At 36.8% G+C, this 27831-nt stretch overlaps 4 protein-coding genes and 1 long non-coding RNA gene across 8 annotated transcripts; 1 reads left to right on the forward strand and 4 right to left on the reverse strand.

Moving 5' to 3' along the window:
• Window positions 1-601: 601 nt before the first annotated feature.
• LOC104814987 (transmembrane 9 superfamily member 8) lies at window positions 602-3808 on the reverse strand. The gene is made up of 7 exons (XM_010543256.2): window positions 3585-3808; window positions 2878-3042; window positions 2645-2754; window positions 2448-2559; window positions 2251-2363; window positions 2013-2163; window positions 602-1905 (listed from the first exon to the last, which is right to left on the reverse strand). The coding sequence occupies exons 1-7, from the start codon at window positions 3717-3719 to the stop codon at window positions 748-750; spliced, it is 1944 nt and encodes a 647-aa protein (XP_010541558.1). The 5' UTR covers window positions 3720-3808; the 3' UTR covers window positions 602-747.
• Window positions 3809-4977: 1169 nt separating this feature from the next.
• LOC104814988 (CBS domain-containing protein CBSX3, mitochondrial) lies at window positions 4978-6964 on the reverse strand. Of its 2 annotated transcripts, none has more exons than XM_010543259.1 (6): window positions 6813-6964; window positions 6145-6408; window positions 5869-5950; window positions 5686-5759; window positions 5516-5576; window positions 4978-5421 (listed from the first exon to the last, which is right to left on the reverse strand). In XM_010543259.1, exons 2-6 carry the CDS (start codon window positions 6400-6402, stop codon window positions 5279-5281), a joined length of 618 nt encoding a protein of 205 aa, XP_010541561.1. In that variant the 5' UTR covers window positions 6403-6408; window positions 6813-6964; the 3' UTR covers window positions 4978-5278. The 2 variants fall into 2 exon arrangements, with proteins under 2 accessions (XP_010541561.1, XP_010541560.1); XM_010543258.2 differs by having other exon boundaries at window positions 6817-6963.
• A 927-nt stretch (window positions 6965-7891) lies between these two features.
• On the reverse strand, window positions 7892-11685 carry LOC104814989 (serine/threonine-protein phosphatase 7 inactive homolog). Of its 2 annotated transcripts, XM_010543260.1 has the most exons (11): window positions 11513-11685; window positions 11245-11408; window positions 11113-11163; window positions 10357-10971; window positions 9468-9911; window positions 9063-9203; window positions 8882-8983; window positions 8530-8733; window positions 8324-8395; window positions 8213-8233; window positions 7892-8118 (listed from the first exon to the last, which is right to left on the reverse strand). In XM_010543260.1, the coding sequence occupies exons 1-11, from the start codon at window positions 11523-11525 to the stop codon at window positions 8053-8055; spliced, it is 1893 nt and encodes a 630-aa protein (XP_010541562.1). In that variant the 5' UTR covers window positions 11526-11685; the 3' UTR covers window positions 7892-8052. The 2 variants fall into 2 exon arrangements, with proteins under 2 accessions (XP_010541562.1, XP_010541563.1); XM_010543261.1 differs by lacking the exon at window positions 11513-11685 and having other exon boundaries at window positions 10357-10983; window positions 11245-11285.
• Window positions 11686-12195: 510 nt separating this feature from the next.
• Window positions 12196-14464, forward strand: LOC104814990. 2 transcript variants are annotated; one of them, XR_772028.2, is made up of 3 exons: window positions 12197-12852; window positions 13464-13881; window positions 13998-14464. It is a non-coding gene; the product is annotated as an uncharacterized LOC104814990 (long non-coding RNA). The 2 variants fall into 2 exon arrangements; XR_772027.2 differs by lacking the exon at window positions 13998-14464 and having other exon boundaries at window positions 12196-12852; window positions 13464-13976.
• An 8332-nt stretch (window positions 14465-22796) lies between these two features.
• On the reverse strand, window positions 22797-24608 carry LOC104815138 (CBL-interacting serine/threonine-protein kinase 5-like). Its single transcript, XM_010543457.2, has 2 exons — window positions 24603-24608; window positions 22797-24538 (listed from the first exon to the last, which is right to left on the reverse strand). Exons 1-2 carry the CDS (start codon window positions 24606-24608, stop codon window positions 22928-22930), a joined length of 1617 nt encoding a protein of 538 aa, XP_010541759.1. The 3' UTR covers window positions 22797-22927.
• Window positions 24609-27831: the final 3223 nt, after the last annotated feature.

The following is a 27831-nucleotide window of genomic DNA, read 5'->3' on the forward strand; positions in this document are numbered from 1 at the left end:
AGAGAGACGAGAACAAAAAGAAGACGACAGTGGAAAAAGAAACTAGCCGTTAAGGTCTGTCTGAAACCGAGTCCTTAACGGTCGTTTCGCATTTTTGTATTTTGATTCTCCCATTCCCCTCCCTCAAAAAACCTTTGAACCATGATTCATACATACATATATGTATATACACACATATATATTATAGGTTTTATTGATTTTGTCATGTACGTGCACATTTTTATTTGTTTTTCTTTATTCGATCATCATCTTTTACTTCAAATCTTGTGGCGATTCGGTAATTCCACGAACGTTGTCTATATCCAATTTGATATATACACCGTACGGCAATTCCACGAACGACGGTATAATTCGGTAATCAAAACTTATATATCAAATTTGATTATAATCATTGGAACTAAATAAAAATAAAAATAACGACGAGTAGAAGTGGCAAATAAATGAATCACATTCTCACTAAGTCATCAAAACTTAAAAATCCTCAAAAAAAAAAAAAAAAAAAAAAACACGTCTTAGAACAAAAAAAACGAAATAACAAACAAAACACTATAATATATATAGAGAGAGAGGAACCCAAAAAAAAAAAAAAAAAAAAAAAACACGTCTTAGAACAAAAAAAACGAAATAACAAACAAAACACTATAATATATATAGAGAGAGAGGACTGATTCAGCCCCCACTGATCTGAAGTTCCGAGACCAACTGTTTCTGAAACATCCATCTTTCTCGCTCCGGAGAAAAAAAAAATCAATCGATCTTGACCGAAGAATAGATGAGCCTCGTGAACCAGAGACAAGCGTAGAACCCGATGGATCCCGTCAGCACGAAGAACGCGTACGAGGCGATGAGCATATACCCGAAGTAGAGCATTGCCGACACGAGTTTCGTGATCTGAAGCTTCGTGAAGAAGTAGAACATTGCGTACACGAAGAGGTATATGGCCGAGGAACCTGAAGTGAGATAAGACCTCCACCACCAGAGGTAATCCTCACTGCAGAGCTGGAAATAGCAGAGGACAATGGTTATCTCTGCGCAAGTCACGATGAGGATCACAAACACGAGGAATAGGAATCCGAAGATGTAGTAGAACTGGTTCAGCCATATGGACGTGAGGATGAAGAAGAGCTCGATGAATACTGCCCCAAACGGGAGGATCCCTCCGATCAGTATCGAGAATATCGGGTTCATGTACCAAGCCTGCTCCGGGATTTGCCTCGGGATTTTGTTGGTTTTCACTGGGTCCTCCATCGCTGGTTTCTTGAACCCGATGTAACTCCCGACAAAGACGAGAGGGACAGAGATCCCGAACCAGAGGAAAATCAGAGCGAACATTGTCCCGAAGGGTACAGCCCCTGATGATTTCTGTCCCCATACGAGGGTGTTTAGGACGAAGAAGATGGATGAGACGACTGCCGGGAACATGAATGCTGTCCTGAAGGCGATTTTCTTCCACTCGGTCCCTTTGAACATTTTGTAGAGACGGGAGGAGGCGTAGCCGGCAGAGAGACCCATGAAGACCCAGAGGAGGAGCATGGCTGTCATGAGACCGCCTCTGTTGGAAGGCGAGAGAAACCCGAGCATGGCAAAGATCATGGTGACAAGAACCATGCCAAAACATTGGACACCTGTCCCGACATAGACACAGAGCAGATCTGAGTTGGTTGGAGGCCGGAAGACGTCGCCATGGACAAGTTTCCATCCCGTCTCTTCTTGAGCTTCCTCTTGAGTCTCGAGCTCGTTGTACCTCGAAATATCTCGGTAAAGGGTCCTCAGCATTATCATCGCCACCATACCCGAGAGGAACAGGACGATCATCAGAGAGTTGACGATAGAGAACCAGTGAATTTGGTTATCGCTCATCAGAAGATACGCATCCCATCTGGATGCCCACTTCACTTCGCTTTCCTGCAGATAAAGCAGCCAGAAGTTCAATAAAACAACGAGAACGGGAATGAAAACCCATCCGACGTGAGTAGAAGAGGGTCCATCGGGAAGTTGAACAAATAACTTGCCTGGAAATCTACGTCATACGTGAAGATAATCTCCTTCTTTTCTTCAACTTCTTGAGGGGTAGCCGAGCTAACAACCAAGCGTTTCGTGTGTGGATCACAAGTAGTCAGACGGGCCTTCACGTTCCATTTACCTTCATATTCATGCTTGACACTGCATAACAAGTAAAGGGGTATCGGTACTGAAAGAAGGAAGAAGAAATGTGAAGAGCATATCAAGTAAGGTCTAGAAAAGTTTCACCTGAATGGTTTGACCTCAAACCCAACAATTCTCGCAGCATCAGTTTGCATATCTCTGTGATAGCGGACTGTAAATGACAGGTGGTTGTGGATAAAGTACTTTTGTTCTTTACTCTGTTCATTAAAAAAGGACAGCTTAGAACATCAAGCTTATTATGTATGCATCCCAAATACAGTCAACAGCAAAAACCTGCTTACCCCCTCGTACTGGCCTTTAAGCCCGATGTGATAGCCGAGCTGATAAACAACGGACGGAGAACCCTGGTCTACTCTCTCGATCGGAACTACCAGAGGAAGGTTATCAAGGATCCTAACACGTACGAGCAGGACTAATCAGAAAATGTATGTGAGAAAGATAATACTTGAAAAAGAGAAGTTTATATTCTTGAACCTACATGTTGATCCGATACTCATCATCGATTTTCTCTTTGAACTCTTTGGCAATTTTTCCATCAAGAGTGATCCGGCAGAGGATATTGCACATTTGTGGCTCCCGCATTTTAAACTGGCAATTTTTCAACTCGGTGATAATCACATATAGAAGAATAGACAAGGACATCGTGATCAAAACAAGGATGAGCAAACTGATAATCGACGGAGGTCATCGATAGGAAGAATAGAGACAAACCACATATGCAGAATTCTCTATACGATCACCACGGAGGACTTCTCCGAGATTCTCAGCGCTGTCCACAATCTTTGCCGGTTGACAGAATGGGAGAGAGTAGTAGGAGTAAGGGAGCTGTGTCTTTATGGAAGTTAACTTATTCACTTTCACTTTCAGCTCATCGCCCTGCACACGACAATATCGAAAGAGAATTAGGACACGGCATGATCTTAAAGTCTCTGTACAGATTAGGTACAAACAACACTACGAAACCAAAGGGGATTCTCATAAAACCAGACAAGCGAATCTTTCACCAAGATTCATAAAATAGCTTGCGCCCATTAACATATAAGCAACACCCATAACTATGATTCTTTTGGAAGGAGAAGAAGATAGAGAATCTAGTCCGAAAGCCATCTAAATTGAAACGATTATGGTCATTCCTGCAAGAGATCAAGTGTCGGTGCAAATCTCCGCAAACGCTACATTGTTCCGACCAAGAGATCCAGCCTCAAATTAAAACATAAAGCAAATCCGAATCCATCGAGACGCACTTAATGTAATCCCGGCCCATCAGCACTACGACTATCATTTTCCCCTCGTTTTCTCGCCAACAAAACACGAATCATTTCCAAATCGGATTCGAAACCAAATCCATCAACCGAAATCAGATCCAATAGATCCAAATCAAAATCGAAAAGCACACGAACACAAAATGCACAAATCACCTTTTCGAAATCCTGAGGAGCGACACCAGGGAGGTAGAAGGAGTGAGCTCCATGGATGAGGAGCAGAAGAATCAACGCAATCGAGGATCCAGAGGCTCCTCTCCGTATGCTACTGCAGCGAAGCTCCATGGCCATGGCGGTTTCACACGGGGAGAGGAAGGAAAGAGACAAGATCTGAAGGTGCCCGAACTACGGTGGTCTTATACGCTGTGGAGAAGAACAGTGTAATAGATCCTGGTTTCTCTCTCCGGTACGGCTTTATACTGTGGATGTTCCTCCAATGATATAATGCCACGTGGATGAAACCAAAATCCATATTAATGGGCCTCACCGTCAAAGCCCAAACCCAAAAACAAATGTCCAACAGGAGGCGGCTCTAGACCATATCAATTGATTTTTAGGTAAAATTCAAATTTAGATGTTTTGGGTTATATGTTTTGTTATCCAACAATCTAGTGTCCGCAGATTTTTTTATTTTTTTTTATTTTTATAATAGTTGGCCAAAATGGGATTTAAACTTTGATTGTATTGTGTGTCATCTTTACCATTAGATCATCCACGTTGGATCCATAGATTTGAATATATGAATTCATATAGCAATATAATTTCAAATACACGTGGATATTCGAACCCGAATATTTTCAACTATTATCATATTTTTGTAATCAAATTTTTTACAACGCATCCAGATCAATTTATACAACGGTGAGAGATAAAATGAACGGTTGAGATAAGAAAAAAAAAAGAGTGTAATAAATAAGAGTTAAAAAAAATGGTAAGTTAAAAATACTATATACATCTAAATTTTAAAGGTAAAAAAATAATTTTGTATTATTGAATATCCATAAACTCGTATTCAAACCCAAAATTTGAATTATCTCATCTCTCCAAATATCTAAAATTTCGATATTGTTTTTCATCAATCTATTACAAAGTATAGACATAACCAACACTTTAATGTTTTCTTGTCAATTTATTACCTAACCATGGATCAGTTACGAGCTTTCGGACCGAACTCAAATCGGATTTCAGATTTGGTCTATTAAATCTGACGGAATTCGGATCGACCCAATAATCGGATTTAGATACATGTGAAAAAAAAAATAATCCAAGTAAACAAATAGAAAAATCATAATCCAACGGGTATATCCGACCTGACCCGAGCCCGAGTCTAATAGACCGGGCTTCATGCTCGGTTTTGTAGGCCTAAAAAAATTGGATCAAACCCGAATCTGAAAATCATCGAACTGAATGCGACCTCGGGTCAGGTTAAGTGCGGGCTCGGACCAGACTGAGTGCGAGTTCGGACCAAGCTGGCCCACCCAACCACTTCTCTTCGACCTGTCCACTTCAGCTTTCGTCACACAACATAAAGAGTTCATTCATAGAGATAAGAAAGAAACAAGCATTAATTTAGAAGAGATGGAAACCGAAAGGAACAAACTTTAGACTTCTGACATACAAAAACCACACAAGGAGAAAAGGAAATCAAGTGTTATTGTCTTTGACATTTGCCCCCCCACATGCCAATTCATTATTCTTCAAACCCACATCACAAAAGCTGGTCCTTGCCTCACAAGTAAACCTAGGAAATGGCTCACACCCCCAAACAAAGAAGCACTGCAATATTTACACTGATCTAAGGCTTTAGCTTCAGTAAAGTTCTCGGCCCGCCTCGGAAATATTCGATCTTTTTAGTACCCTCCTTGTATGTAAGCATTTAGACGGTCCAGCTCCTCCCTGTGCTCAGTCACCACTGCACGAACCACGTCTCCAATGGACACCATCCCCACCATTTCCTTGTCGTCGATTACAGGGATGTGTCTGATTCGGTTATCTGCCAATTCACAAAGCCATTTCCTTTCTCATTCAACCGAAACTCGATATTGACAAGCCGAGAAAGAAAAAAAAGAAGTCTTTACTAATGTCACCTGTCATGAGTTGCATTGCCCACAAAACCTTGGTGTCGGGTGTTACAGTGATGAGCTTATTCTACAATAGCCCACATACTCAGTTCAGCATTGCTACAGAGTTAACCCGGAAAAGGCGAGGAAATTACAAAAGGAGATATGATACATGAAGTTTCCTCAATAGATTATACCTCATCGGTCATAATGTCCCCGACTTTGGTTGATTTGGATGATCTCCCCTGCACTATAATCTTCCGTAGATAATCTGAAATTTCATTGGTCAAAAAACGGAAGAAACACCATCAATACCGAAATACTATGAAATCTGAAATTCAAGCAAAGACAACTGTATGAAGGAAGAAGGAAAGAATCACCTCTCTCAGTGATTATTCCAGCAATGGATTGTTGCTCCCCAGGCTTCACAACCACCAAAGCTCCTACATTGTGTTGAGTCATCTACCAAAGAAATACATTGATCACGCCTCCGAAATCACAGAAGATTCAAACACAGAGCAGAAAAAAGGGAGATTTGGGAATCATATATACCCAAGTACAACGAAGAAACCACACCAACGACCAGCCAAACAGGAAATTCTCATATAGAAACTCTCCATAATACCCAATTAAGAGAGAGAGAAAGAGAGACGTACGGACTGAACAGCATCGTAGACAGAGTCATCAGTTGTACACCAAAGCCAGGAACCATCAGCACTTTTGCCTTTGGCTTTCAAAATGTCTGAGATCGTGGTGCTTTCGAACCCGTGTTCCTCAATTCCAGTAGACTGAGTTGACTCGGACCGGGAGAACACAGCTGGTTGGATCGCCGGATTGATCACACGGAAGTGACGCAACACAGCGGATTTGGCAACATTTCCACCAGATACAAATGCCCTAATCGCAGCTTGCATCTTTACCTGTCGCAAGAGATTCGGGTCACGGATCAAGACAGGAACTGTATGAGCAATATCAGAATACCAAACACGAACCACATCATGAAGCTTTTAAACAGTTACTATTACACGAAACATGTAAGCAAAAGTAGAAAGGGAGACAAATAGCTAAAGGAGATCTACACTCTCTGCACTAAGCTAATCCATCCATGTCGGATAACCTAAAAGTTCGTCGAAAATAAGATAGAAAAACCCATAAACGATTCAACAATCAACAACACCAAAAACCCACAAGCCAAAAAGGCAAAAAACTATGATTTCTGAAAGAAAAAAAAAAGTCCAGTTCTTATTCTTTTTCTATCTCCCAGTAAAGATCTCACTATGAAATAGACACACAATACGGAAGCTTCAAAGTCGGATATTTTTACAGGCCTGAAGGGTTGGATCGGAGTTGGAGAAGAGAGTGAAGAACCCTAGAGCAGAACCAAGAGACAGATGTGTGCGAGTGAGTGAGTGAGAGATTTTCCAGGAAATGGATAGAGATAATCCACTTTTGGTACTGAAACCGCGGCGACTTTTTCTGGTTTTTCTGTAATAAAATAATGATTGCATACGTACGTTTTATCCTGACAAATTTAATGGGCCCCACTCTGTCTTCGTTATCAGGCCCAGCACAAGGCCCATCAAGTTCACACGATGTAACGATTTTCTCCCATTTTCTGTCAGTTTCCCGAGAAAATCTGCTTTGTTTTTCTGGTAAATCGATCTTTGTTGGCTAAAAGGGTATCTCTATCGATATTAACTTACACAAATCGAATCCAGGTAATTCAACCGGTGAAACAGAGACGCAAAACGTCTGTCCCGCTCCGAATTCGAACTTCAAATTGGGGAGAGAAACGGCCGGCTCTCGCTCCCAAGATTAGTCTGGTTTCGGTTCAGGATGTTCGGTTATAAAAAAAACTTACACAAATCTAGGAGCAAAAAAAATTTAAAGTTAGTCTGTTTGTGGGATATAATCGATTTGAGTATTAGATTTTAAATAGAAATATTAATATTCACATCATTATTCAACTCTCCTCAAAAAATCTAGTGATTTAAAAACTGCTGCGTTTTTTGCAAAATGCGTTTCAATGCAACAAATTGTGATTTTCCCTGCCAAAATAGTTACGTACGATGGTTGAATTTACATGACATGACATGCATGATGCATGCTCGCCCGAATTTGCGGAACGTATGTATGGTACCTGTTTGAATTCGGAGCGGAGAGAGACGATTTATACCTTACTTCACCGGTTGAACTATCTAGAGAGGTAACGTAATGGTCACTAACGTACCAACGTGCATGCATGCATGGCACGGTTGCCCGAATTTTAAGGAATACATGTAATAGTTTCTAACAAAAATCCGTTGCTTCTCGTACTCTCCTCGTCTGCCGGCTTCTCTTATGCTTTGACTCTGTCTGTCAGGACAGAACAGAACAACGTACCATAATAAATTGGTAAGCGAGTAACAAAAAATTAATGAATAGTTTATACATTTAGCAGAAATTCATAGTGAACAAGACCATATTAAATTAAATAATATAAAATAAAATAAAAAAAGCAAAACTGTATGAAGCTTGAGCATATGAAGCAACAATGTCTTCATAAAGTGTTTTCTTGAACTTTCTCACAAAGCAGATGACATCTTGCTTATAACCTCCAAAGTGGCTTTCGTCTTCTTCAATTGATCCACCTACGTTCCCAAGTTTTTTTACAAAAAAAATAATTATATATATCATTTTTCACAAATAAAAAACAAAGGGCAAGTTCTAGGTTTCATCACTTACCAGATCTCTCTCCCGATCATCCTGCGTATTCAGAGCACAGGGGAAAAAAAATCAAAAGGAGGCATTGTTATAGATTGCGTGCTTGTCAAGAAACCCAGAAGAAAAGCTTACCCTAGTTTGAACCTCGTGTTTCAATGCATTGACAAGTCTGAACAAGTACTCGTAATTCGACCTGTGAGGCTCCTGCATTACCAGAAGAAACACACATCTCATGTTTCAGACTACTTGCAACATCTGCTGTTCCTGTTTCTTTTGTTGGAAAGACCGAAATCCAAACACAAACTCGACCCGAGAAAACAGGTAACGGTCTTTATTACCTCTATGCCGTCTGGAAGAGGGAACCCTTCGAAAACATGAGGCGGCTCTCGTAGTTGAAGGATCTGATTCGGGTCACTTGGCAAAGGGACAGCCCAAGAAGGCGGGTTAGATATCCCTATCGCTGCAAAACCGTCCCCCGTGCTCGTTTTCCACATCGGCTGTTGTTGTAGCGAAGAACCATCCGTTGTCATCTGCTCTTGTAACTGTCCAAACCCGTAACATACATTGACAATTTGGTAGTTAGGATGTGAACAAAAAAAGCGACATTTCTGATGAATGGTGGTTTCATAAACAAGTAACTGTATCTCAATATAACTGCGTATCTCTGAACCAAAACAAGAAACTGTATACCCTCGGGACGTTTTCCACAGTGTAAGAAACAAATCTGGGCTCTGTGAAATCTGGAGGCTCAAGAACAACATATGCCCCCTCATTGTCGTAGTTTCTTGAACCCTGAAAAGGACAAAACCGGTTTCCGTTAAGACAGAATCAGAACTTCTTCCAATGTTGTTAAGGTTGTTACTGTGCAAACCTGCGAGAACATTGAAGCACTGAAAACGGTGCACAGCTTTCCAGATTCTACTTCATGATCTATGGAGTACCCACTTAACATGTTTCCCATGTCTTCGCGATCTGATCTTGCATCCGGACCTTCGTGTGATCTTATAATAACCTGATAAGTAATGAACAGATGAAGTTTTCCGCTAGCATCGGTATGAGCCTCTTATCCGTATCCCAAAACATTTTAAAACTTCACAAGCAAACATTATAAACACATCGAAAATCAAATCAAGTAAGACCCTCATATATGATTTTGCATTCAATTGCTACTTTGCTTACCAGTGACTACTACTTGTCCTCACCATCAGATTAAATGCAACCATTATAAATCATTGCACGATCATGCCCGTAATTGTGATCGAAGTTCACGACTTACCTTTAAGTTTGCCTGCTTTAGAAAAGTCTCGGTGCAGTCAGGTCCCCAAAGAAGGCCCTTGTAGTTACTTTCACTGAGGCCATCAGCCATCCATGGACATGACCATAAAACATGGTCGATAACCGAATTCTCTTCATCACTCTCACCAGCATGTCTCCTCTCGACCTGATTCAATTCCTCCAAAGAGCCCAGCAACAAAGACGGGTTCTCGCTATCTTGTACGACCTGAGAACTGCGAAAGAGTCCTCCATGTGTTATGTACACACTGTCTGATATCACTGAGGCCAAGGGCAACGTTTTGAAGCAATCTATGCATCTCGAGTACAGAACTGAACCGTTCTCAGCAAATCTATCACATGTTTCTTTCAAGAAATCGAGCTCTTCTGCAGATACTCTTGTTTCGGAGCTTCCACGAAGGAGAATCACTCTCTCAGGCATCAGAATCTGTATTTAGAAACCCGACAATAAGAAGCATTGATCAGATGAGAAAAATATTCTATGGGTTTAGACGTGAGGCAGGCCGAATGAAAGGAAATGAAACTGAAGCATGTGCGCTAATATTTTCAAGTTAAGGAAATCATAGCAGAGGTTGTGCTTCAGCGTCTGCTTTGCCATACTAGCGTTTAGACATGGTAAGATAATTTCTCTAAGTCATTAAACACAGAATAGCAAATGATCAATTCTTCCCAACTTAAAGAAAATAAAGCAAAGTCCTTAGCGTTAGTCTTTCAGCCCGACAAAGCATTGGCGATACCGTTGATGTTTCAGCGAGATAGCATAGCCATTAGTGTCAACATGTCACCATGATCAGTTTCTTTACAATTTAGAGATAAAAAACATTGCAGAAGCCTTCCAGCATGATTAGTTTGATTCGAAAAGGATACAGTACCTTCCAGGCCAAGAGAACCAAGAACACTTCTAGGCTCCAAGAACCTCTACCGATGTAGTTACCACTGAACACGAACCAATGGTTTTCTGAAGGCCTTCCTGATTGATCAAAGATTTTGAGGAGATCATGTAAATGACCAGAGAGATCACCGACCACGACAACTCTAGAATTTTCATGGCAGCAGTTGATTTTGACACAGTTGGGTTCTTTGTCTAAAATTTGCGAAGCACAGTCCACCAGAGCAAGAGCCACAGAATGGGGCAGGATCAAGGGGAACTCAGAAACCGAGTTCTTCCACGTAAAGTGGTTCAATGAACCCATCAAAGTTTCAACCCATTCCGGAGTTATTTGTGACTCTATAGGCCATGAGATCGGCTCTAAGGCAATGTCACCGAATTCCCCACCGACAGAATCCTCTCCATTTCCCAAATAAATCTCCATCTCTATAGGATCAGTCATGTCATCGAGACGATCAATGGTTTCCGGTTCATATTTCCTGCTAGCCATGCCCCGCATGCCAGTTATCATCCTTGTAACCTGCTGTCTCTCTTCATAATCCAAGTTGTCATAGTGAAACCCATGAAGAGACTTAAGAGAACGGTCGCAGTTACTGACCTGCACAGATCACTAATCAGTAACATAGATTACTTCACTTTTGCTTGAATTCACTCGCTGCAAATGCCAAAACTTCAAACTTATCTGCCATTAAACCCAAGGTCGTTCTTTAAGGACATAGAGATATGGATATGAACTCACCACTTGTTTCAGAACCGAGCACAGAATTCGGGTTACACTGTTCTCTGGATCCTGTAGAAGTTATATCATTTGTGTCTAAGTCACACAAAATTACACAGCCAATAAGCTGAAAACTGAATAGTTCAGTATTACCTTCAAAAAGTCACGATCAGCCCCACGACGACATATCTCCTTCATCAAAAGCAGAGTACGCAACTGCTTATAGCTCTTCATTCTCGTAGTTTTAACCGCACTTAGCTTCGAAAACGCGAATTTGCAAGCTTCAAGCTTCGCGTCGAGAACCCTTTTCGAGATTTCTACACAGAATCATCAGACATTAAATTTCTGGTTCAATGGATAGTAAAAACAGAGAATTTCTCGTCTCACGGAGAAAAAAATGGAAGAACCCAGTTTCCTTTACCTGGAGGCGGCATGTTTGAAGCTAACACGGCGAAGAAAGATGGAAATTTGTCAAATTATCCGGCGAGATTGACCCTGAGAGAAACCCTAATGAGATGCTCCGACGAGAAATACAACCGGTGTTACGATTTCGCCGGTAATCTGAAACCCAAACTTTAGTCGGAATGAAGAAGAGTCAAGCAAGAGAACAGGTAAGTTCCATATATTCTCATGCCTTTGTGCCTGAAACTTATAATATTTGATCTCTTTTACCTAAAACAATAACGCAGTGTTTAAACCTCGAACGTAAGAGAATAGACATGGGTCCTGTGTATTTTGTCCTAGAATCAATGGCCTTAGGTATATTTTGATCTGTGTCGGCTATATGCAATCATGTTTGGAACGCCCGAAACTCTGAATAAGATGCTTAAGCCCTCATAGTTTCCCACATGATTAGCGTCGGGTCATTTCAATTGCACGTAAACAACCCATAATGCTTGAGCACACCTGTAAATGTTGGCCAAAACCCTAGGCTCTGAACTGCTACTCGTAAATTTGTAATATGCGGAAGAAGTAACCATTGCACACACTACACCAGGTGTGTTTTCATTGGTGGAAGTCATGTCTTGTTGTGTTATGGTTTATCTTATTACCAAAAATCCAAACCCAACACACCACTCTTTCGATTCGTGGCTGCAACTCGCCGCCGAGAGCCGTCGTCTCAGGGAAATCTAACTTCCTGCCGGTTCTAGGGCAACGAAACCACGCGCATTTCGCATCTCGGAACGCGAAAAGGAAGTTATTTTTTTGCCTGAACGGCTATGATGTATGGGCCAGAAATCTAGCCCATTTGTCTTAGAATGTTATTGAGCTTGAGGCTCAAATAAGAATAATGGTTAGGGCACAGAGCCACAGATCAAACTTAGGAGGGAAAATTCAATACACTATTAGAGATTGTTCTTCAGGCCTTGTAGCTCCTGAAAATCCCCAACAATGGCGAAATTGGTGTGAGAAACATAAATGATGGGAGCTATACAGCTGTTTCCGTGTTCATCGATTCTCGTCAATTGTGTTTCGTCCTCATCGTAATGTGAATGTGATTGTCGGAGATATCAATTCGAGCGGGAGTTCGAAAGAGAAGACGAAGACAACGACGACGACGAAGAAGAAGGAGGAGCTTGAGATTAGAAGAGCGGAAGCGGAAACGGTGGTGAAGAAGGAGAAGGGAAGGACACGTCGAGCAGAGTGTACGGCGCTGGCTGGCAATGGCGAATCTCTGTCTTCGCACGTGCCGATAATGCCCGGCGAAATTGTCAACGTTTTCTCTTCGATTCTCTTGCGTGGTTTCGTTACTCTTCCGCTGTGAGTGTTTCGAACTTCGGAGCCGCTGTAGTTTGAAGCTTGCTGAATGTTGGGTTCTGTGGGATTTAGGTTAGAAAATTTGCTGAATTCGTCTTGTTATTGGCACCGGTTCGAATGTGTCCCTTGCGGTGGAAGCAATGACTGGGTTTTTTTACTTCCTAGTTGTCCATCATTAAGCTAAGGGAAGGGATTATTAATAGGGTATGGCTTAACTAGATGAATATGCTAAACTGCATAGATTCATTGGTGGATGAAATGCAACTGTCTTTACTTCTTCTTGTTACTTGTTTTTAGTTAAGTTAATCTGACAATAGTCTTACTAAGCTGAGAGTGATTCAGAAGGTATGATTACCGGTGAAATTTAGTTTGATTAATTCCATCAAGCATTCGGGTTTTTAGAAAGACGGGATCCGATCAATTGTATAAGCTACAGATTAATTATAGAAATATGCTAACATAAGATGATGTTAAACCAACACAACTGACTAAAGGTTCATGTATCAATATGACATTGCATCTCGTTACCTTATTGTTATCACCATTGGAGACCGAATGCAGTGCATCACAAATACTCTTTTTACCGCTCATTCATCGCCTCTATGAAAAAACAGGTGGGCTTCGATTGCAAAGGATATTTGTCACTGTAACGTTCAGGTGAGTTGGTGCCCTGACGGAAGAGATCTAGACATCGTGCCATCAAGCTCTAGGGATAACACTATTCTGGGTGGGTCATGGACAAGGCTTGATTGGTGGCAATTCCCAGATCAATGCATGAGGCATTTTTGGGATGTGCCAATTTGCCCCCGGAGAAGTTACTCATAGGAGGAATGAGTAAACAAGCCATCGCAAAGACTTAGTAGAAGGCGTAAACACGCCATGAAGAATGGCTGAGACGAGGGGATGATAACATTGTGGAGAATCTGGGAGGCGATGCTGATGAAAATGAATATTATGCAGTGGTTCTCTGCCATCACTGCCCCAAAGCTTCATAGAGATACAACTATTCTTGAGGCTGAGGTTATGAATGTGGTAAGGCTGGATCATTTCTGGTTCTATCTACTTGATCAAATTCAAAGTCTGGCTCTTGTGATTTCATATGAAAATGGGTTTTCTTTGTTTCAACTTACCATGCTGTTCTTATGTAGCAAGTCGCTGTACCCCAATTTTGGCGAGGTTGCCTCTGCACTGTCACTGAATAATCTTACATCCAGAAGACAGAAAGCTAATTGAAGCTGCAGTGATATCTATATGTTAAGAGTAGGAGATCAATATGAGGCATTTATTGGTAACAATTCTGTGAAAAGCAAGAAGAGGGATGAACGAATGCCTCCGAGAGAAGAGGCAGAGTGGATTGAATGAGTGACAATCCTTCTTACCACGGTTTTAGATTTGCTCGGAGAGTCACTCAAGCAAGAGAACAGGTAAGTTCCATATATTCTCATGCCTTTGTGCCTGAAACTTATAATATTTGATCTCTTTTACCTAAAACAATAACGCAGTGTTTAAACCTCGAACGTAAGAGAATAGACATGGGTCCTGTGTATTTTGTCCTAGAATCAATGGCCTTAGGTATATTTTGATCTGTGTCGGCTATATGCAATCATGTTTGGAACGCCCGAAACTCTGAATAAGATGCTTAAGCCCTCATAGTTTCCCACATGATTAGCGTCGGGTCATTTCAATTGCACGTAAACAACCCATAATGCTTGAGCACACCTGTAAATGTTGGCCAAAACCCTAGGCTCTGAACTGCTACTCGTAAATTTGTAATATGCGGAAGAAGTAACCATTGCACACACTACACCAGGTGTGTTTTCATTGGTGGAAGTCATGTCTTGTTGTGTTATGGTTTATCTTATTACCAAAAATCCAAACCCAACACACCACTCTTTCGATTCGTCATCCAAGAAACATGGCTTCTCGATTAGTGTAGTTATCCATCAGTTTTATGTCTTCTGTCCAATTCTTATTGCTTGTTTTTTTTTTGTCTTTATATTTGGGATGTGTTCAAAACAGAAAACAGATAGATTGTAGAAGTGGTTTAACTAGTAAACCTTATCCCCTTTGCCTTTGGTCTTTGTCTCTATCATTCATAGTCAATAGTCATGGTTATTTTGGCTTTATATAGCCTTTAAAATAAACTTGATACGGCAAATCTTCTTATTGGACATGCGTTGTAACAAACTGTTTGATAATTAATTTCATTTTGTATATTTCAAAATCCATTAACCGTTTGCATGCATATCATGAAACATTTCAAGTAATCCGCACTCTTTTTTTAATAACAAATTATGGTTACTTTCGTGATAATTTTTTAGAATGATAATTGCTTTGTAGTTTGTACTAGGGTTACATTTGGATTTCTGATTATATTTAGGTTTGGTTATTTGTATATTGTCTTTAAAAAATAAAATTTGTTTTGTCTATTATTCTGCTTTAAATTTAATTTAATATAAAAAAAATATTAATTTTTATTTTTAAAATTATTATTATTTTGTATTTTGTTTATTTGTATTTAATTAATTTAATTTTACAATAGTTATATCGATTAAATTATATATTATTTTATTTCTTTCGCTTCATTCCTACGTAAACGAATTGAATTGTGAAGTTCTAATTCGGTCTGCTTTCGTGAACTGTTAAATAGGTAACTTCTTTCTGACGTTGTTCTATTTTTTTATTTTTATTTTTTTCTTAGAACGTAAAAACGTAATAGGGAATTATTAATTAAATGGGTTAAGCAACCTACCAAATACATTCCTTCATATATGCGTTAATTTGGATCCACTGCTTACAGACATTTAATTAGAAATCACAACAAAATTTATTTAATAAAAAATATTATTCGAACGTTAAATAAATTGACAGATGGAAAAATCATTATAGTATCTTTCTTTCTATTTTTGTGTTTTTGATTTGACATCGCTACATAAATATCTTCAAAACATAATATGCCCTTTAGGTGGAATCAACTTAATAAATCATATCAAAATAGAAACTTAATAAATCATATCACGACCGATTGTTCAAAACACATACATATATATATATATACACACAGATACGTGTGTGTGTGTATGATGGCATGTCCATGGAATTTACCTCTTTAGATATCGACTCTGTAGATCCCTTCTGACACGTGTCACGCTTACAAAATTACAAAATCTCAATCCAAATTCGTCTGATTCTATTTCCACATCACCCAGCCTAGCATCCAACAAACGCTCACCCTTGACTCCAAACAATAAAAACACAACAAAATTTGGTTTTTGTCTTTACATGTTGTAACTTATAATTTAGAGTTTATTCGAATTTCTCACAATTTTTTTTTCCGAAATCTCGTAATTTTTATGATTTAGCTTATGTTTCTTTTGTATGATAATTATATATCTATTCCATTCGAATTTACATCGGTATTTGTATTCAATTTAGTTTACATGTTTTTTTAAGACAAACTAGTTTAGTATCCGCGCGATGCGCGGGTTATTCCTTTTTTAATTATAAAATTAATTAAAATTAATATTAAAAATAATGTAGATTATTTATTTGATATAAAAATATATTTAAAATTTAAGTATTGTAATTTTATATAATGAATCTAAAGAAGTTTAACTGTAAAAAAAATATTAGTATCGTTTTCTAGATGTATAGGTTTGATATTAGTAATTTGTTATGGACGCCCTCAACTCGATCTTTCTTTTATTTGATCTCAAAAAATATTTAGTTAAAAAATAATAAAAAATGATATTGTTAAATATTATAGATATGATTTGTTTTGAGAGTAGTTAAATATTATAAATTTATTATAGCTCGACTATACTTTTGTTCTTCCATTTATCTTTGCTGTTGTATCAATAACGTTGTCTTGACACGATTTAAAAATTTGAAATGTGTTAAAAAGTACATTAGTTTTAATTGTTTCGGAAACACATACCATAAACACTTTAATAATTTTTCTACAGAAAACGGTGAATAACTAAAATAACATTTTTAACATCGTCAACGATTAACTCAACTCGAAACCTTGAAAATGAATATTAGCAGACAACAACAAATTCGTTAATATTAATATAAATAGTGTAATTGTGAATAAAGAAAAAATTATAAAAATACTTCACTTCTGGAGTGTTTGTGTTAATAATAATAATAATTCAATGAAAACACCAAATTAGATCAAATGTACTATGGAAAAGTTTGAACTTACAAGCTTTTATATTAATATATTTTATTTCCATAAAAATACTGGATTTGTTATTTGTTATAAATAAAACCATTGATCATTCAAGTTACCTCGATTTTCGGTAATTTATTCCTAAAATTTACTATGTATTACAAAAATAAATTTTAAAAATCACCCAAAATTTTAAAAATAATATTATATCATTTTAAATAACTTACTAAAAATTTAACATCATTAATTTGACTCTAATATGAGAGATCGAAAAGTAAATCAAAACTATCTGATGAGAAGCTAAAACTAAAACACAGGTTTGGCATGTGTTTAGAGATTGTGATCATCCGGTAATCATATGCATTTTCGGGCATAAATGAATAGGATATAAGCAGTACACAGAGTGCCACTGTCGATCTTATTGTCTATTGTGGTGATGCTTGTCTTTCTCTTGCTTATACTTCTTCTTCACCGTATCGATCTTGTTCTTAGATTGTATATCGATCATCGAAGTTTTGCCGGAATCATCCCACTGTTTACTCTCTCCCCCAAAAGGATCATGAAACTTTCTTCGATCAACATCGTCGCCACTGCATCGCTCCAGCAATCCTTTCTCCCTCGGCATCCTCCGAAGGCTCTACTGTTATTGTTATTCCCTCCTTTGCCTGCCATTGGGCTAGATGCATTAAAATACCTGGCAAAGACGACAAAAGATAATGAGACGGCTCTAGCGACAATGATTATTGGTTATTTCAATTAATCTTTTTTATTTGGATTAATCTCCGAAAAATACTTTACTTTTCTCTGACCTCAGTTTAATACATATACTTGTTTTTAGCTAAAAAAATACTACAATTGGTTTATCCCGAAACAAATTTCATACTTTCAAATTATTGGCCAAAAAAATCTTTACCGTCAAATATTCGCCACGTAGACAAACGAAAATCTTATGTGGCAACGAAAAATATCAATCTCTCTCATAACTATCTCCATATCATTGTCACGTCAGAAATTAAATAAAAAATTAATAATTAATAAATAAATTAATAATAATAACTTGAAAAAATAAAAATATAAAAATATATTTTTATTTTAAAAAAATATGTATATATAGATTTAGTAAAACATAATATATATTATTTGTTTGATTTAGAATTAATATTATCATAAAATTAAATTATTGTAAAATACGTATTTAAAGAAGTAAAGAAGTGAAAAAAATATGAATATCCTTTTGTAAACGGTTTTATAAAACCGATATCAATGATATATTATGAATGACCTATTGTTGATTTGTTTTCTTTAATCGTTATAAAAATTTAATTTAGTTATAAGATAATACTAAAAATTATATTATTAAATATTATAGTTATCTTTTATTTTTAAAATAGTTAAATTTACATACACATTTTTATATATAAATAATGCATTTTCGAATTTAAAAAACATATATGAACTTTCTAATTTTTTCTTTAATTGTACATTAGTTTTTACTTTTTTAATTATTTAAAAGCTTTGATGACATATCATTGTCGTATGTTAAAAAAATAATAACATATCATCATTGTCTGGTAAAAATTTCAATTAAAAAATATAAATAATATATATAAATCTATTCATAAAAATTAAAATATTAAAAATATAAACTATATATATACACACACATATACATACAAGAATAAATATATATATATGTATATATGTATATATATATATATATTTATCTGTGTATATATGTATTTATATGTTTTTATGTTTTATGAATATATCTATATATATTATATCTTTATTTTTTTAATTGAGTTTGAGTCTTTTGTTAATTTGACTGTGTAGTTTTGATAGTCTGTTCTGTTGACCTCATGTATAAATGTTTATAATTTTATTTCTGCTTTTAAATCTCTACGATAAATATCTTACTTTTACACCATTGATCTGAATTGAAATATAAAGAAAGTAAACAATTACAAAACCACCCTTGAAAAATTATAAATTTAATTTTTTAACGTAGTGTTTTTTTCGCTTTGCTTGTAATTCCATAATCTACGTAAAGGTTTGTCAGTTTAAATTCCACAGCACGTAGACTTCTACGCATCCTAGCCGGGTTCAGCTTCCTAGCAAACCAAATACCAATTCAGATTTTATTAAGGAAAAACGGAGACGGAGTAAAATCGACAGAGACAGAGTTGACATAGCCGGCGAGACGTCGGAGAATCGGCGGATGTTAGATTTGTCAGAGAAACTATCTGAGATTGAGAAGGGACTGTCATGAATACCGTTTCTTCTTTTAATTTTGTACTCTACTAAATATTAACTATCTTGAAGATATATATATATATATATTCATAGTCATATACATATATAAATACCTTGTTCATACACATGTCCAAAATTATATATTATATATATATATTTTATATACATATACATGTATTATATTTTCCGTTTTGAATGACTGAATTTAAATTTGATTTTTATTACATTTAAAAAATTTATTTATTTTTATTAAAAATAATAATTATTATATGACAAATCAATTAAATTTATCAAAATTTCTCTCGACGTTTATTTTTTATTCCATTTTAAAAATATTTAATTAAATTTTATAAAAAAACTTATAAACATCTAGGTAAAAAAATATTTATTAATCATTTTTCTAATATATATTTCATTACTTTACATATTATTTTAAATAAAAAATAAAAAAATTAACAAATATATATATATATGTATGTATATACACACAATTTCATAATTTAGTTTGACCAACATAATATGCATGGATATAAAATATAACCGATAATAGAAGAATGATTAATATAAAATATAAATATTGATATGGTGAGGATGTTAGATAATAATGATATTTTTGTCTTGAATTTTGAACTACTATATTTATATTAAAAAATTATATATTTAAATTTATTTAAAATATTTAGTAATTATATAAAAAAAATTAAACTATTAGATTTATTTACAGTAAGTTTTTTATTTTTTAGATCTCCACTTTATATTAGCAAATCATATGGTGTCTTATACATATTTAATAAATGATAAGGTTTTCTATACATTTTTTTCAAAACACGTGTTTGTTTATGAGTTGGATTAATATATAAAATACAATTAAGCTCATCAACTCATTGATTCACTGTGTTTTCAAATAGATCTATACCATCTTCCATAGATTTCTCTCACTTTCTTTTTTCTCCTCATATTTGTCAATTCTTCAACTTCTATATTCATCCATGTTTCTGATATCATAAAATATAAATGTATAAAAAGTAATAATAACAATAATAATAATAATAATAATCTAGCATTCGTTTATAAGTATATGCAGATAATGTAGATTTTAACAAACCAACAAAAATTAAATAGAAAAAGAGTAAATAATACATTTGACATGAGTTATGGCAATACGTCTCTTTATTTTCTTTTTAATATTTTAATGTGAGCATTAGTGGATATGACAGTAAGTTTTTTTTATTTTAAATTTCTTATTTTTAAATCTTCTTTGATACTTTGACAAATTTGATATTTTTTTTTGTTTGCCAATTCTAGCAAGTCGGTGTAAACATTTCTAAAATTTATCTTGAAATCACTAACAATGAACTTGTTTTCATAAATTGGTTTTGGTCTTATTATATTCTTAGGAATTTGACCAGAATACAATGTTTTCATTGTTACGTAGAAGATATCAATGAGCATTATAATATACATATAATTTAATTGTACCGATTAATCATCTAAGAAGTAATATCAATTATGTTTTTTAATTAAAAAAAGTATACAAGACGATGTCGAGAATACAAGACGACTTAATTCTTTCGTATTCTCTAAAAAGTGGATTTTTTTGTGTTATTTGTTGTTTTCAAAACATGAAAATCTTATTTTATTCACATCGTGACATCTCGAATTGGGTGGACCTCTAGCGAAATCACTTCAAAGCCCAAAGTTATAGGCATATACATATTGATGAGCCCAAAACGTTTTTCAGGACAGCGAATCTGTTTCCAAGGAGGAAGGAGCTCTCAATCATTTGACCACCGTTTGGAATGTGAGATTTTGTGAAGCTTCGTTCGACTCGAGTTCTAGGGTTTTTTCTGTCTTCGAGTCGAGCAATATCAACCCTGGCACCAGTGGTAAACCATCTCTCCCCATTTGGGATCTGTATCCTAGATCCATAAGATAGATAGTTGACTTAGTTGATATAGCAATGAAATCAAAGATTGTTTTAAGTTATTCATGCAATGAATGATCGCAGAATGTTTACTTCATGGGACCAATCAAGAAAAGCTCCCAAACGACGTTGTTATCTTAGAATTGTACCACCATACTCATTCTTTCACTTTCACACCTTTTTAACACCAATAAACAATCATGAGAGATTTCATTAATTAAAAAAAAAAAGTGGAAATAAAGGGTTTGAGTGTATCTAATTTTCAACTCATTTCTTTCATAAATTCTTCCCCGCCAAAGTCAGGCCTAGTCATATGCCTTTCACGCATAAGTTTCTTCTCAACCACAACCTACAATAAAACCAAAGAAAATCCTTGTGGTCAGCTTACTATTGTGATAATAAAACTCAAAATGACTATAAAGGAAATTCTGAAATCAGTAAAACTGAAAATCTTTACATGCATGCAAGGAAAAGAAGAAATCAATCGGATATGTGTGGTTAAGAAAAGGTTAAAAATAACACTATAACATATAACATGAAGTCGGGTGTCAACTAAAAAAAAAATGAAGTCGGGTGAGGTGACGTATATATATGCTAAAAGAAACTTAACTAATTAAAAGTGATAAAATTATAATGTTATTTTTTCGAATGTTTTTGACTTCGTTCACCAAGCCTACGCGAGATAAATATAGGAGTTGAGGTCCGCCGAGTTTAAGAGAATGACTTACATTTACTTTAATAATAATTATGGCTTAGTGGGGTGACCGTTTTTTTTTATTAGTGGATCTAAATGCGTTTTCCCACAATTTTTGGTTTATACTTTATTAATATATTTACTGTTTTTTAATAAATAGTGGGCTAATATTTATTATTTATATATTCTTATATTTATGTATGTACGTTTTATCACTCTATTAGTGGGTACATATATTTATAGTTTGATATTAATGTGACCGTTTTGTTATAATTAGTGGACTAATCTTTATTATTTATATTATGTGTCCATTTTATCATTTTATTAGTAGGCTAAATAATATTATTTAATTAAAAGAGTTTATCTTTTAATTAAAAATCAATAAAAATTAAATAAAATGCGAACTTTATATAGTGATTTTTGTTGACATAAAATCATCAATGTAACAATTAAAATTTAAATATAATATATAAACCAATGATAAATCATCTTAAATTTTTTTATGTTATATATGTTATTTATATTAAGATAAAATCATCAAGTACATTTATCTCCACTGCTTTTATTATTTTTTCAATGTTTTTTTACAACTATTATTGAATTATGTGTAGCTATTAATTTATGTAATTAATGAGTTTATAAATGATAAATAAAAATTTAAAATAAAATGACACATAGATGATGAGTTGGATCCTAGGTGTCCTCACCATATTCCTTCAAATCAAACTTTTATATATATAGATTACTTTTTTTATTATTAGTTATTGGGTTTAATCATACTCCAAATATGTATTTTTCTAAAATAATAGTTGATGAACTTAGACAAAGATTCAAAAGCGTTACAGAATTCTATATCTTTACACTGATTAATTAAGAGGAAAAAAAACCCCGATGGCTAAATTTCCACTATCTCAATTCGACAGTTTCATTTTACAAACTGAAATGTGAAATCTAGTAAAACTCCCCTTAGGCTTTAAATAAAATAAAATGAAGTGAAAACCTGTACCCAACTCCAAAAATTACTCGTCATCATTCAGTCACATTCCCCTGCGGTATTATTATTATTATTATTATTATTATTATTATTATTATTATTATTATTATTATTATTATTATCGCCTTGCCACGTCCAAACGATGTCCTTCAACGCGGGTCTGACGTCTTCCTCGTAGAACCTGTTGTACTCTAAAGTGTCGCCGGAGGATTTGCAGAACTCAACGACGGCAACCTCCGGCGCCACCTCGAACACCTCCGCCGTCACCGACAACCTTCCCTTCCTCCCCTCCGTCTTCCCCTCCATCTTCACCTTGAAGTCCTTCGTCTTCTTTACCTTCATGTTCATCTCATTCCCAACCCCTTCGATCTTCGCCATTATCGCCGATGCAGACCACTTCGATGTGAACATTGACCTCAGCCTCCTCTTGCTCTCGAACAGGCTCGACAGATCGAATCCCGACGACATCGATGATATGAACTCGAACGCGTTGAAGAATTTCGGCGAGATCGGTTTCTCTGATTCATCTCCTTCTTCGTTGTTGTTGTTGCTCGGTGAAGATATTGCTTCGTCGATTTTGAAAGACAGTGGGCGAGTGAAGTTCTTGCGGAACCACAGCGTTCGCATGATGGCTGGGATCGAGATCCGTTTCGCTGGATCCGCGACGAGAAGTTTCGAGATCAATCTTCTCGCGTCTGAAGAAATCCACATCGGGGATTCGAATTCGGATTTGAAGATTTTCCGGTACATATTCATCAGATTCTCGTCCTGAAACGGGAGAAATCCGGCGAGGAGCACATAAAGGATGACGCCGCAGGACCAGATGTCGGCCTTGGCGCCGTCGTATCCCTTCTTCCGGAGAACCTCCGGCGCCACGTAGGCCGGAGTCCCACACTGCGTGTGGAGCAATCCGTCTTGCCAGAGCTGCTCTGGCAACGCCGATAATCCGAAATCCGAGACCTTCAGATCTCCGTTATCGTCAAGGAGGAGATTCTCCGGTTTCAGATCCCGGTGAGAGACGCCTCGGCTGTGGCAGAAATCGACGGCTGAGATCAATTGCTGGAAATATCTGCGGGCGACATCCTCCTTGAGCTTGCCCCTAGCGACCTTAGCGAAGAGCTCGCCGCCTCTGACGTACTCCATCACGAAGAAGATCTTCGTCTTGGTGGCCATGACCTCCTTCAATTCAACGACGTTAGGATGACGAACCAGTTTCATAACCGAAATCTCTCGCTTGATCTGTTCCATCATCCCCTGCTTCTTTATCACCTGGTCCTTGTTGATCACCTTGATCGCGACGCTCTCCCCGCCGATGACCTCCTTAGCGTAATAGACCTTGGCGAAGGTGCCTTTGCCTAACAACCTCCCCATCTCGTACTTTCCGCTCTTCCTCCATTTTTTCCGGAGAAAGAAGAAGGAGAAGAAGAGGAAGAGAAGAACGGGGAAGAGAACGTGAATCCGAGGAGGATTAAGAACGTGTGGAAGAAGAGTCGATGAAAGTGGTATTGCGGCGAAGAGGAAGCCATGGGAGAATGGAGAATATACTGAGAGATGACAAATCCATAGAGAGCACAATCCCAGACCTGATGGAGATGGAAACCTAATTGGAGAGAGAGAGAGAGAGAGAGAGAGAGAGAGCACCTTGGTTACCTAAAGCCCTCGGAGTCTCGGAACAGAGTATTTATTTCAACCTTTTTTTTTTTTTTGCTCTAACCGCCATTTTTTTCCTTATATTCCGAGATATGGTCTTTTTTGTTTGCGTCCAAATCGTATTATTAAATATAATAAAAATTAAAAGAGATATATATATATATATATATATATATTTCATAAAATATAAAATCTATCTTGGCATCACCGTTAAAACATATATATGTTTATTGTCATTATCCTCTATTAATAATGTGATTGTTCTCTAGTAGCTTAAATCAGGATAAAATCATATAAATTTGGTATCATATATCATATACCCCTTGACCAATAACATCATCCGAATGGCAAATTCTTTTAAAATAAACAATTTCATGACAATTATCTCTAATAATTTTTCAAATTTAACAAAAAATTATCATTTTGGTTTTATATTGTTCATGTAATTTCCCAAAAATAACGGATAATAACGCCAAAATCCTTTTTTAGGAATATATTTTTGAAAAATTTCATAAAATTTGAAAATTTTCTATATAAACAAATAAGAGCCAAAACTATGTAAAATCTGAAAATAATACATTAACTAACTTTGAAACTTTAGATAGAAATATAATATATTTGAATAGATATAAATCTATTAATATTTAGAAAGATTATATATTTATATACAAACTTCAAATAACTATTACTACACAAATTCATGTATTAATCTGCTAATTTTTCTAACCATAATGGGTTAGCCAAATGTAACATATGCCTGGATAGATATCCTAAATTAACCGAAATCTTTGACATATTTTTTATTCAATTAAAATGTATAATATTTTATCTCTCAGCTAAATTTGCCAACAAGTTATGGCGGGGTCAGTCATATGCTTTTGATTTGGACACCGTCCTATAATTCGGTCTATTGGTTTAGTTCACATTTAATGATGTAATATAATACTACCACTCCGGTTTCTTCCAAATACCTATCCATCTGAGTGACCAAGAGAAAACAACATTCACATGCCCTTACGACACATTTGCATATAGACGCATGCCATTTGGACTATGCAATGCACCCGCAACTTTTCAAAGATGCATGATGGTTATTTTCTCCGATATCATTGAAGATATTATGGAGGTGTTCATGGACGACTTTTCCGTCCATGGACCCTCCTTTGATACGTGTTTAACCAATCTTCATCGAGTGTTAGACAAGTGCCTTAAGGCGAATTTGGTTTTGAATTGGGAGAAATGCCACTTCATGGTGCGAGAGGGCATTGTATTTGTTCATCGAATTTCGGACAAGGGGATAGAAGTGGATAGAGCGAAGGTAGAAGTAATCGAGAAGCTGCCACCACCGACCAATGTTAAAGGGATACGAAGCTTTTAGGTCACGCCGGATTTTACAGGAGATTCATCAAAGATTTTTCGAAGATAGTGAGACCTTTGACTGCACTTTTGGGCAAAGACGTCCCATTTGAGTTCAATGAAGAGTGCCACAAAGCATTCGGAATATTGAAAAAGGCACTAGTATCACCTGCGATTATCCAACCCCCGGATGGGAGTGTTGCTTTTGAGTTAATGTGTGATGCTAGTGACTTTGCGGTCGGAGCCATATTGGGACAAAAGAAAGATGGGAAGCATTATGCCATATACTACGCAAGTCGGACGCTCGACGACGCTAAAATGAACTACTCCACTACGGAGAAAGAGCTCCTTGCTGTAGTATTTGCCTTCGAAAAATTCAGATCGTACTTGGTGGGTTCTAAAGTTATCGTCTACATGGATCACGCCGCATTGAGGTACTTGCTCACGAAGAAGGATGCTAAACCAAGGTTGATCCGATGGGTGTTGATTTTGCAAGAGTTTGATTTAGAGATCCGTGATAGGAAAGGAACGGAGAATACCGTGGCGGATCATGTATCAAGATTGGAGATACCCGAAGCTATCCCAATTGATGATTCACTAAGGGAGGAACACATCTTATCTTTGGAGATCAAGAACGCGGCCCCTTGGTATGCGGATTACGTCAACTATTTGGTTACCAATGTGGTACCCCCGGAGTTGAGCTATAACGGGAAGAAGAAGTTCCTCCATGATGCTAGAGACTACTTTTGGGATGAACCTTTCTTGTTTAAGAGGGGCAAGGACGGACTATTTCGAAGATGTATTCCGGAGGAGGAAGTGCAGCAAGTCATACATCACTGCCATGCCTCGGATTATGTGGGCCATTTCGCCTCGGCTAAGACCGCTGCAAAGATCCTACAAGCGGGCTTCTATTGGCCAATATTGTTCAAGGATGTTCACACTTTTGTAAGCTCATGCGATGCTTGTCAAAGGACCGGCAACATCTCGTGGAGGAATGAAGCACCACAAAAATACATCTTGGAGGTGGAACCCTTCGATGTTTGGGGAATAGATTTTATGGGACCATTCCTATCGTCTTGCGGCAACCTATACATTCTTGTGGCAGTTGACTATGTGACGAAATAGGTAGAAGTGCTTGCTAGTCCGAAAAATGATTCAAGCACCGTGTCACAAATGTTCAAGAGGATTATATTTCCTCGGTTTGGAGTCCCAAGAGTGGTGATAAGCGATGGAGGGGCGCACTTTGTTAATAGAGTGATTCAGAGCATATTGACCAAATATGACGTTCACCATAGAGTAGCCACCCCGTACCATCCCCAAACGAGTGGCCAAGTGGAAGTCTCTAACCGGGAGATCAAACAAATCCTGGAGAAAACAGTGACTAAGTCAAGAAAAGATTGGGTTTTGAAGCTTGAAGATGCGGTTTGGGCCTATAGAACAGTGTTCAAGACGCCTACCGGGATGACTTCGTTCCAACTCGTGTATGGGAAAGCTTACCATCTACCGGTTGAGTTGGAGCACAAAGCATATTGGGCTATAAAGGCATTGAATAATGATTGGAAGACCGCAGCCGAAAAACGGATGTTAGAGCTCCATCACTTGGAGGAAATTTGCTTGGACGCATATGAGAACGCACAGATCTACAAGGAGCGGGCCAAGAAGTGGCATGATAGCCACATCCTCAATCGAAGCTTCCAACAAGGTGACCTCGTTCTCTTATTTAATTTCCGACTAAAACTTTTTCCAGGAAAGCTAAAATCAAGATGGTCAGGACTGTTCATCATAAAGAGCATCACCTCTCATGGATCGATGGAACTTGACAACGGAAAGGTCAGATCTTTCATGGTCAACACTCAAAGGATCAAACCGTACAATCCAGGGAGTATTAAGTCGGGAGGAGGTACCTCTGTACTCTTCCTTTCTTTGATCGATTGAAC

Source organism: Tarenaya hassleriana, unplaced genomic scaffold, assembly GCF_000463585.1.
Source record: "Tarenaya hassleriana unplaced genomic scaffold, ASM46358v1 Cleome22, whole genome shotgun sequence".
In the NCBI taxonomy this organism is placed as follows: Eukaryota; Viridiplantae; Streptophyta; class Magnoliopsida; order Brassicales; family Cleomaceae; genus Tarenaya; species Tarenaya hassleriana.